Here is an 11613-nt window from a genome sequence, read left to right as displayed (position 1 = left end):
GCTAAAATTGTAAACTTATCTTTCTAGTATGATATAAACATCATTATTTTTAATATAAACTTAGTGACAGGTCTTATTCTGTTTTCCATCTAGTTTTTTTTTTTTTAAATAAAAAAATAATGTTGATCATTACACAGACCTAAATTTTTTAATATTTAACAGTCTGTAAATTCTCTATAGTCTTAGTAATTAAAAATATATAACCAGCCTTTTAGATGGGCAAGTACTTCTTTCACCAGTGTGACCATAAAAAAAACCCTGTTCTATCGAATGAATCCCTAAAATATTTTTTTCTCCTTTATTAGGGCCTTCTAGCTAAACATGAAAACATCGGCCAAAAACAGGTTAAATAGATTTACAAATAAGCATTAAAAACAACATAAAAATTACACAACCAGAAAGGAATAACAATATGGACACAAACAATAGACAACAAAAATATTATTTGTAATAATAAACACGTACCCAAACTAAGAAAATCTAAACATTTTGTATGAAATTGAAATAGGCACAATCAGAAAAAACTCACCAAAATTCTGATAGCGCCTATTTACCAGAAAAGAGATACAGTAAAATACATATGGGTAGATAAAACTTAATATCTAGAAAAATTACAACAAAATTAAATTGTAATAATACTAAATCTTTTTATATTTACACCAATACAGAGGTTTTAAAATAACAAATTATGTCAGCAACATTTAATTAACAGATTAACTGCTAGATGGGAATGACCAGACTGACATTCCTAAATTCTTCCATCTGCTTAGTTTTTTTTTAAATGAAAAAAAATATTTGCGTTCTTACAAATTATCAATTTTGGGGGAAATTTTCAATGAATTGTAAATAACTCGCTATAAAAAAAATTGATTTTTTAGTGGAGTTATTTAGTGGAGTCTCCGGCCCTATAGACCTTCGATCCCCTTTAGAGAGCGAGTGCCTGCGCCTTTCACCGAAATAGGCTTTGGTGTTGTGTTTGATCACTTCCAGTGATACAGTGCTCTAGGCATGGATGCCTAGACAAGTGTTTTAGCGGACAATACAAACCATAAAGTCAGTACCCTATGCGCCAGTAAACAAAACGCCTAACACCTTCTTGTCGAGAGCCCAACCTGCTGTGGTTTACGTCTTCTTGGCACAAGTGGGAAGATAATTAATAGCCATAAGTCCTTGGCTCAGTCAAAGGACAGTATTTCCCTCTAGTGATTGACGTGACTCAAGTAAGAAATATAGCAGTGACTCATTTGAATCATGCCTGGGTTGTGGCTGGCCCCTGGACCACTATACCTGATAACACACCATTAGTTATCAATTATTGCAATGAGATAGATAGTTTCACCAATTGAAAGTTCTATAACTAACTAGGTGTCTACCGTGATAGTAAATTACTTTTCGACGCCCATGTTGATAGCATCATAAAAAAGGTCATCACCTGCGCTTGGCTTTGTTATGCATAGTAATCATCACAATACTACTTGAATGAATCAGGATATGTCTATGTAATCGGGCATCTATGAAGGAAGATACAAATACACACGTGTTTTCAGATTTTGAAGTTACCTAGTTGTAGTAATTACCCCACGAAATATTCTCGACTGAAGTAATCTATCATACTGAGATCCAAAATACATGCTACGGACGTTTGCTTATTAATACATAAATTATTTGGTCAAGCGCTTAAATCATAAATTAATATAAAAATAAAATCACTTTTGTACAAAATTATTTACCTTTTTCTTGGCTTTTCCTGAGAAAAAGATCAAATAATTTGGGTAAAATTCATCATCATTATATTTGACTACAACGTGTCCATCTTCTTTTCCTGTTGTGTCATAGCGAATATTGTTAGATTCGTCGAGGAATGGAGGAATGATCATATCTTTAGAACCAACGCAAGTGTGACAGCGAAGGACTTTGGCAGCAATCATGACACGGGTATTACCCTTGTCGCAATAATGACTAGCGTAGTTGGATACATCCGAGAAGTTGACACCTTTTCCAAAGAGAGAAGGACCTTTGTTAACCCTCCAGTTAAAATTTTTATGTATAATATTTAGAATATTCGAGTAAGAGGAGCCGTGGAACAGTATCTCTTCCTTTACATTTTGTTTTCCATAAACGATCTCGTATTCTTCTTTCTTCAGTAAATAAAATAACTGTAAAAACATATTTTTTAAGCGATATATTTTGATCACTCGAAAATGCGGTTGAGTTGTCGCCATAAAAAGGTTTTGAATGTAATGGAAGTCTGATGTTCTCTCAAATACCTCTTCAATGCAGGTTTGGGATTTGAATCCAGAAAGGTTATAAATAGAAAGTAATCTGACGTACAAGGGAGGATCTAAGTGAGTTCTGTTAAAAGGTTCCTCTCTTCGTATATTGACAGTCTGTGATCGTGTCCGGTTTCTGAAACAGATACATGAAAATTGCAAAAACTGAATTTCTCAACAAATGACATATGATTCTGTTTATACATTTTAATAACAATTCTTGATAAAATCCCATTGTAATTAATTGGACAATGAGGAATAGTAAATTAAACATTACGAGTACCAAGTCGGTGGCATTTCAATTTGTGTTGTTTGTCAAGTACCAGTCCAGGGAATATGAAATAATCTAGTGCGAAAACACATTTTTAAATAAATATTTCATAACAACCATGTCGGGAATCGAACCCGAGACCTCTCGCATGGTAGGCAAACGCTCTGACCAATACACCATGAGGCCGACAAAAAAATGTTTATAGATAGAGCAAATGACTATGTATGAGTGGCGACAACATAAAATAATTTACCTATTCTTAACCTATCTACTAAGTACGCATACCGTATGGTGACACGGAATACGGACACAATCGTTGAGAACGAATGAACTAAATGAGCTAGAGATATAAAAGATACGAAGATCCATTTAGTTCGGCGCTCTTTTCGTTCGCAAACTAACTGACCGAGATGAAAGAAACATATCTCCAGTTCAATGTTTCCGACCTTGTCAGTATGACCGGGTCGTTCGCGAACTACACATGTCCATTAGACACAATCACAAATTCTTCAGTATTCTAGTAGGTCAATGAATAAATAAATAAATATAGCTTACAAGAAAGGATCCAAATGAGTTCTGTTGACAGGTTCCTCTGTTTGTATCACGACAGTCTCTAATGGTGCCTGGTTTCTGTAACAGATACACGAGGGTTTCAAAAACTTAATTTCTCAACAAATGACATATGATTCAGTTTATACATTTTGTTGTAACCCATTGTAATTAATTAGACAATGACGAATAGTAAATTAAACATTATGAGTGCCAAGTTGGTGGTATTCCAATTCGTGGGTAATAATTGCCTTAATTTTATAACAGACTTAAGCTGTGAAGTTATGCAGAAAAACGCTAAGAAAATCCCTCAATTACACAGCATCCGAGAAAAAACAAAACAGATGTATCCTTTTCATTTGTGAATGCAATCCTATTTATTTTCAGTACATTTAACATAACTTTAAATCACATAAATAATAACACCGGTGGCCAGTGCTTTAGCTATGATAACGAGTTACACAGAAGTCAGTAGTTATCTCTTTATTTTGAATTGTTAAAGGCAAGACAATATTTGCTAAATATGAGATGCAGTTAGTAAGCCAACAACGCATTTTAGGTAATTATATTTTTATTTTAGAAAACAGGTAAATTATAAATCAAGGTATTTCGATATGGGTCTATAAATGTCCACAGCTCAAATCCCCTCTCTTTCCCAACAATAGTCGGATAATGATATCTAGGAAACACAATTTGCATGTGAAATTTATATAAAACTTGTATGCTATCCTAAGGTCAATAATACCGCAATTCTCATATAAAAATATATTTAAAAAAAACCTATTTGGATCATATTATGTTACATGATGCTACTAAGATGGATCGAAGCTTTCTTGAACAATTGACAGATATGTCAAGTGAAAAGAGCCAACACTTTATCTACAGAACATAATGAACTTAGTGGCGTTCTGCAAGGTTCAGTCCTTGGCCCGATTTTCTCAAAACAGTCATAAAACCTCAATAGAGTACCTTCAAGATGGGCACCAAACTGTTTTCTGATCCCCTTCTATACTCTGGACAACTACTCCAGGATTTGGATCACATCAATGAATGGACTAAAAACTGGCTAATCTCGCTGAAGGCTGAAAAATGTACGGTTCTTTAGATAGGCAAAAACAATCCTACGTATACTTATCTTTCGGGTGGTGGCCAACTCAAACCCGAAAAGCATCAAAAAGATCTCAGCATAATAATATCGATGGATTTAAAATGGGAAGCTCACATCGCATCGATTGCCATGAAAGCTAAGTCAATAATTTATTTGATTGAAAAGGCATTCCAAAATATCACTCCGGAGATATTTCTTAAAATATGCAAGACCTTTATTGGTGTATGGATATCAAATATGGAGTCCCTACTTCACTAAAGACGTCGAGCTACTGGAAAACGTTCAAAGAAGTGCTACAAAAATTTCCAAATTACTCAAAAGGATGTCTTACCACGGTAGATTAAAAGCACTAAGACTTATATAATTGGAAGAACGACGGAAAAGGGGGGACTTGATAAAAACTTAGAAGATACTCAATAATTAGTATGACTGTTCCCTGCACGAGATGTATACATTAAATCCCAACACAAATTTACGTGGTCATAACTGGAAGCTCTATCGCCTTCAATTCCACCTCAATCCCAAGCAAAACTTCCTTTCCAGCAGGGTAGTTTCATACTGGAATAAATTGCCAAGCCTAGTTGTCTATTCCATTTCAGTCAACCGGTTAAAAAACCGTTTGGATGTTTTTTTGAAGGAAGAAGAACGCAGACAAAAAGCAGTACACAAAGGCTGCCGGCCTATAACGAATAATAATAATGAAGTTTAAATTAGTCTTATATTCCGGACACCTGTCTAGTTAAATTATAATATGGAAATGAGTGGTGGTCCTGTGGCTAGTGTTGCAGACTCACGCATCAGAGGTCCGAGGTTCGAACCCCACTCTGCCCCAACTTGATTCCCATTTTCCTAATAGTGAGTTATTTACGACTCGTTGAAAATTGCCCTAAAAATCTAAATATTTCGGTATATAATCGGAACACAAATGTAAAAACAAGTACTTAGTTAAATTCCACTTTTATTTTTAATTTTTACCAGTGACTGGGTTTTGTCGTGACCAATATAAACAAAAGTGGAATTAAACCAATTTTTTTATACCTGCAGTTCCACCAAGAAATGTCAGTAGATTAACTCAATCTATTAGTTAAATTTAGTTAAAATTAAAGAATATCAAAATCTCATAATTCTTTAAAACCCAAACCCCGGTATTTAATCTTGTCAACACAGTTGGATTAACCTCATTAGGTTAAAAAAAGTAGACTATCGACAACACTTCAAATATCATTATTTCAAGAAAAATAAAGTTTAAATAAAACTATCTATGGCGGCCCCCGTAGTGTAGTGGCCAAGGAATTCCAGGTTGGATTCCTGATATTGTAATCGCTGCCCGGTTCTCCGCCCCATTAGTCCATATTCCGAACGTTATTATTGATAAGTGATCACTTTACACAATGCAATATTCCTTTTTATTGTACCTGATCTACTTTTTATCACCTCTCAACTCAAGTTGGCTACTATCTTAGTGATAAAAAGTTAAACACTCAAATCTTAGCGTGATAATGCGCCACTGCTAGAGTCGCCCATACGGAGAAATAACATTCTACGATTATTAACTACGAAGCTAGCTACAGATTACAGTAATACAACGGTACGTTATGTGCCGTGAGTTGTTGAGTGGCACTTTGTAATAAGTAATTGAATCGCCCTCCAGCCGTTCAATAAAAGCAGCGTCGAAGATAGTATTTGTTTATTTGATTAACTTTTGAAGATAACAAGATGTCTCCAACTAAACTCGTTGGGTTTTCTGTACTTATAATTAATAATATTTTAATAATAATTAATTGTCGTAGTCACGACGTACTAAGTTAGGAATCTAATTTCAATGAGTCCTCCTGGAACCTATTTTTTGGTTATAAAGTGTACATTTTCAGTAAATGGAGGGGATTATCGTAGGTTAATTTACGAAAGTCGTAATTTGGAGAAATCGCAAGTTGCATCTAAACAGTCAATCTCTAAACATACAATAGTATCTGCCTCCATATGCAGATGCGCATACAGATGATGAATTATTAAAGGTGTATGACCATCAGAGATGACGTAGTAAATAACTCTTGTGTAAAAGACATAGAAATACAATATCGACTTGAGTATCAAAATAAGATATGTGTTACAAAGTAAATGTTCAAGGTGCGACAGACAGATAGCACTTATCTAACGAAGATTTGCGCTAGTTTCGAATAGAACAAAAGGCAAAAGGGTTGGGCTGTGGGACACAACAGGTACTCAAATCGAGAACTGCAAGCGCAAACCGAAACCATCCGTTACACGTTTAAAATTTGGGACGCTGTTGTTCTATGTGATAGAGCTGAAGGGCTTCTCTAGTGAATCTCAAATAGTAAAAATATAAATGTAGATACAAAAATATCATTTGAAATGTGCTGTTTTTGATCTTACCGAGTTTCACTGGCACCATCACTATCACAGAAGAGACATCTTATGAAAGAGCTAACGATACCCATTTCTTATCTTGGATTGTACCCCTGAAAAGAGATTATACACATATAGTTGTATGTCATATTTGCCTGAGTCCTGAAAGCTGCAGTACATGTAAGCTGCTGTATATATACCTACGGTATATTATTCTTCATCAATTTCAAATTTCTACAAACAGAGAATGCATCCGGTACCTACCTCTGTACCTACACAAAAGGTATATATGTTACCGGCAATCTGTATAATCCGGTTTTCTATACAATACCTAGGCAATGTATAGAATACCTAAAACGCTTAGGTTATGTATGAAAAATAATTTATTTTATACTTTGCCTAGGTATTGTATACAGTACCGAGTGCGCAGCCGGTAATGTGTGAAAAAGACAAGAGCGGGGAAGGGGAAGACGTGCAAGCAGGCAGTAAACACCACGCGACGTTAACCTAACCTAACCTAATATTAAATTTAAAAAACCAAAGTAGGGGACAAAATATCGAACACTCCTCTGGTGGAACGGAAGGCCCGTTGACTGCTGCCAACAGGCCGGCTTCTCCTGAAGAGTTTTAAGTGGTTTCCTCTCCACATGAGCAAATGCTGAGAAGTTCCTGATTGGCCCACATTAGTATATCCTTCCGGATAAAATATTAAAAAAACAGTATGGATGAATTTGAAGAATATTATTGCAGAAAAATTCTTTTTTGAAATAAAAACCTTGTATATTGCAACTCCCATATAAAAAAATAATCAAAAAACCTGACCTCACCTAACCTGACCTGACCTGACCTAACCTAACCTGACCTGACCTAATCCCTGACCTAGCCTAACCTACCTTTTCTATAAAGATTATTTTTAATGAGAAGGTAATTGTTAATTTTAATAAAGTTATTTTTGGGCAAACATGAGGCGTTTTATTTGTTCGTCATTTTAAAGGTAGAATAACATGGCGAAATAAAGACCGATTCTATTTACTTTACACATTGCCGGTGGACCAGCAGGTACTCTATACAATCCCTAGGAAATGTATACATTACCTAGGCAAAGGCGTTACATATAACGGTCAATAATATTCATAATATTTCTTACATTCCCTTGACGCCCTAGGTATTCTATACATTGCCTAGGTATTGTTTAGAATACCTGAATTATACAGATTGCCGGTAACACATATACAATGTAAGAAGATTGACTATACAAACGTGACAGACAAAGTACAAATGTGAAATTCACAAACACAATAATGAAAAATTTAATTATCACTTTCAATTTCCAATCAATGCGCGTACCGTACTCACAAACAGAAAACCAACACAAAACAATAGCATTATTTAAAGTGTAGAAAATGCAAAGAAAGTAATGATAGGGATGTGCGGAATATTTCAACAGCGATATTATAAATAAATATTCGATTTTTTTAGTATGATTTTAAGATTTTTGACCGCTTTATACTCTCTAGGGGGTAGAATCCAGTATTTGTCTATAAACATTTAGACATACCCAGTGTAGGTACCAGTTGTTAGTTACTAAAAAGAAACATTAAAAAAAACCTTAATACATGAAGACAGGATTCACCACCATCATCATTCTCATTTCCGTACCCAGTGGCAGATAGGCCACTGCCTTGGTAAACCAAATGCAGCGTATTTCAACAATCTGTAATATGAAGGTACGTTGATCAGCTCAACGCTTCAGGGGCCAGTCTAGAAACAATTAAATATCGCAGTTAAAACAGGCTTTTAAATCGATATTTCACCTTCACACTGCCAGGAATCGAACCCAGAATCTCAAAAATAGTAGGCGAAGATGGCAACCACTATACTACAAGGTGAACTTATTTCCACTTAATTTCCTTTATTAGGTTTTAACTTGAAAGTAGCCAATGAATCGGTTTCGATCAATGGCTACTCTCAGGTAAAAACGCAGGAGTCAGCTTTGTGGTGTAATGGTCAGCGCGTTTGCCTATTATGCAAGAGGTCTTGGGTTCGATTCCCGGTATGGTTGATTTTAAATATTTATTTAAAAGGGTGTTTTCACACTAAAATATTTTCATAGTCCCTGGATTAGTACTTGAAGCATAAGACTGATCATTTTACCTTCATGTAACAAAAAAATGATCAAGATACGCTGCGACAGGTGTACCAATGCAGTGCACCATCAGGTGCGGAAAGGGAATGATGAGCCATTGAATCATAAACGCTCCTCCAGAGTTCTGGTTCTGTTTTACGAACAGACCTGTATTCTTCATCCGTCTGGACACATAATTTCTTAAGTAAAGGGTAGGTTTTAGATAGTCTTAAATGAAAGCACTTTATTTTTATGATGATGACACTATAACAGCGAGAAAAATACTGTTTGAGACATCGCATCGCTAAGGTGTATTTTTTTAAGCATCCTAAAAAATAATATCGATTTTTTCTTTAATGCATTGGTAAAAGTGATGTTGTAGAACGACGCGTTTATTAGTGAATCGAATCAAATATCGACATATTTTGAAATGCCCATCTCTAAAACGGGGATTCACAAAACCATCATCATGTGACAGTTGATATTATACTGGTCTGCCAGTGTTGTGATCTTGACGGATTTTCCGTCATATCTAGCGGATTGGAGTTTCCTCGAGGCGGGATAATTTCGTATTTGACGGGATTTTCAAGATGACGGAATTCCTGGCGGAATTGAAGGAAAAAGATATGTATAAAATAAAACGTTACTAACTTCGGAATTACTACCATCTGCGACATTTGAGTTTGCGACACGGCGGCGGTGGCAGAAAGTGACGATGAAGAGGATTAAGTCTAACTTTAATAATTTCATTGCAGTTTAATTTAATGTCTTCGTGGTGTAGTGGTTATCGCATTTGCCTACCATGCAAGAGGTCTCGGGTTTGATTCCCGACATGGTTGACATGAAATATTTATTAAAAAAAGGGTTTATACACTTGAATATTTCATAGTCCCTGGACTGGCACCTGAAACGTAAGACTGTATATATGATCAAGATACGTTGCGATTTATATACTGATTCAGTGCCTTATGCACCATTAGGTGCGGAAAGGGAATGATGATTATGATGTTAATTTAATTTTAAGAGTGAACATGAAAGTTTAACAAAAAAAATAGTGTCGTGTAGTTATTTTAGTTCATAAAAAAGTAATCAAATTCAGCGGAACATCTCGCGGAAATCCGGGTAAGTTTTGACGGGAATTTGACGCATTCAATTTTTTTTAGCGTAAATGTAAATGACAAGGTGGCAACACTGATTAGAGCTGGCGCGTTCGCAAAACTTACACAAACGCATTTAAAATCTTATAGAAAGGTTATATTAAATTTATATTAGAGAGTTGTGTGTATGAAAAAATGCAGCGAGTTAAGAAAATGTAATATATTAATTAATTTTTACACGAGTACAATTTTTATTTTTAATAATATTTTGTGTTCATCATTTTTGACGAACTAAATAATAAAAAGGCTAGTTTTTTGCCGCCATTTCCGGCGGATTGTTTTGGGAGCGTCGCGTTATTAACTAAATACGAAATTTTCTTAACCGGGGGGGGTCCATATAGTGTTTCTCAGTTTTTTGTTATTAGCATTAGCATAGTATAATCTAATTAATCTTCTGAACTAATAAATAATCAACAATATTTGAGTTTGTCTGAATTTTATATATAAAAAAGCTTATATATAAAAATCTAGAGTTTATTTTTTTTTTTCTTTAATTTATTATTATATATTTTTTCACAATATACACAATTGTAAAACAGAGTATTAAAAAAATAAAGGATAATTACAAAGCAATAAACTACATGTAAACAGTAAAAATAGTAAACAAAAAATCCCATTAAGGCATGGCCTGTTCGTGGGTATACAAGAAATGTTTGTGAATTTTTTGCTCCTACAATAAATAGACCGTATAATATTTTTGTGTAATAGAAAGAGAAGAGAAAATATTCTGTAAAAGATTGGAAGGTATTTTTTATATTAACTGGTACAATTAATTAAAAAAGGAAAAAAATCTTTAAAAAAACATAAAAATATTTTTTATAAAATATATCATAGAAAAAAAGCACGTCGATAGTTATTTGTGATTGGGCTACTGGGGTGGTATTTTAGATTTTCTCTACCCCCTTAGAGAGTAATTGATTGGAAGATTTTTTTTCTTTGCTTCATATAATGGCCACACCGATGATTCATCGTCAAATGGCAAGTAAAACTGCTTCAAAAACAGGAAAAAACGAATTCGGTTTTGTCAATTCGATCAAATTAAGTGTTTCGGGTAATAATAAAGGTCGCAATAATGGTCTAAATTAAAATGTTCATATTTAGTTGCGCGTGTTTGTATTTGTTTGACGTTTAATCATCAGTGTGGCTATTATATGAAGCAAATAAAAAAATAGAAATCTTCAAATTAATCACTCTCCAGGGGTAGTGAAGACCCAGAATACCATCCCTGGGGTGCTCTTCTGAACCTCTCTCGTGACACGAGAAAACAGATATTTACATACAAAATACGCGAGATAATACGGCCGCGAGAGCGTATGGAATACCATCCCTGACCTTATGAGACATGTTTTTTTACACGCGGTAAAAATAATTTGAACAAAACGGCCAAGTGTCTCGAATGAAAAAATTAAATTAACAACATTTATAAAAATCAAATACGTCACAAGTTTTTTCTAATCAACCAATCAACTACAGCATTGGACAGATTTCCGGTTTCCGGGAAGTCAACTCACCAGTCAGGACAACTTACCGACGACGACTAGTATCACAGGCGGAGTAATTTCAAAATTACAAAACTTTAAAAAATCATAGCGATGAAAATACGACACATATTTTTTTAAATTTTGGCTTAGTTTGATATCCTATTAACAATTAAAATATTTTTTTTAAATCACTGAACTTTCTTACCCGTATTTACCAAACACACGTACATTAATCTAAATAATTTACAAACACAACCGCAAGACATGTAAATACAAATAGAGTTA

General features: G+C 34.4%; 1 protein-coding gene across 4 annotated transcripts; it reads right to left on the bottom strand.

Annotated features, from left to right (window-relative positions):
* LOC148282612 (protein mono-ADP-ribosyltransferase PARP12-like) lies at positions 1-11579 on the bottom strand. 4 transcript variants are annotated; one of them, XM_088224812.1, is made up of 5 exons: positions 7887-7927; positions 6593-6678; positions 3097-3171; positions 1731-2406; positions 1-1287 (listed from the first exon to the last, which is right to left on the bottom strand). In XM_088224812.1, the coding sequence occupies exons 2-5, from the start codon at positions 6655-6657 to the stop codon at positions 1282-1284; spliced, it is 822 nt and encodes a 273-aa protein (XP_088080938.1). In that variant the 5' UTR covers positions 6658-6678; positions 7887-7927; the 3' UTR covers positions 1-1281. The 4 variants fall into 4 exon arrangements, with proteins under 4 accessions (XP_088080938.1, XP_088080935.1, XP_088080937.1 ...); XM_088224809.1 differs by lacking the exon at positions 7887-7927 and adding an exon at positions 11534-11579 and having other exon boundaries at positions 1-2406; XM_088224811.1 differs by having other exon boundaries at positions 1-2406; positions 7826-7953.
* Between the last annotated feature and the right edge of the window lie 34 nt (positions 11580-11613).

This window comes from Micrasema longulum, unplaced genomic scaffold (assembly GCF_059751315.1).
Source record: "Micrasema longulum isolate JH-2025_06_02 unplaced genomic scaffold, ASM5975131v1 h1tg000309l, whole genome shotgun sequence".
NCBI lineage: Eukaryota > Metazoa > Arthropoda > Insecta > Trichoptera > Brachycentridae > Micrasema > Micrasema longulum.
Note: the sequence above shows the minus strand (reverse complement) of the source record. Positions and strands in the feature narration are given on the sequence as shown.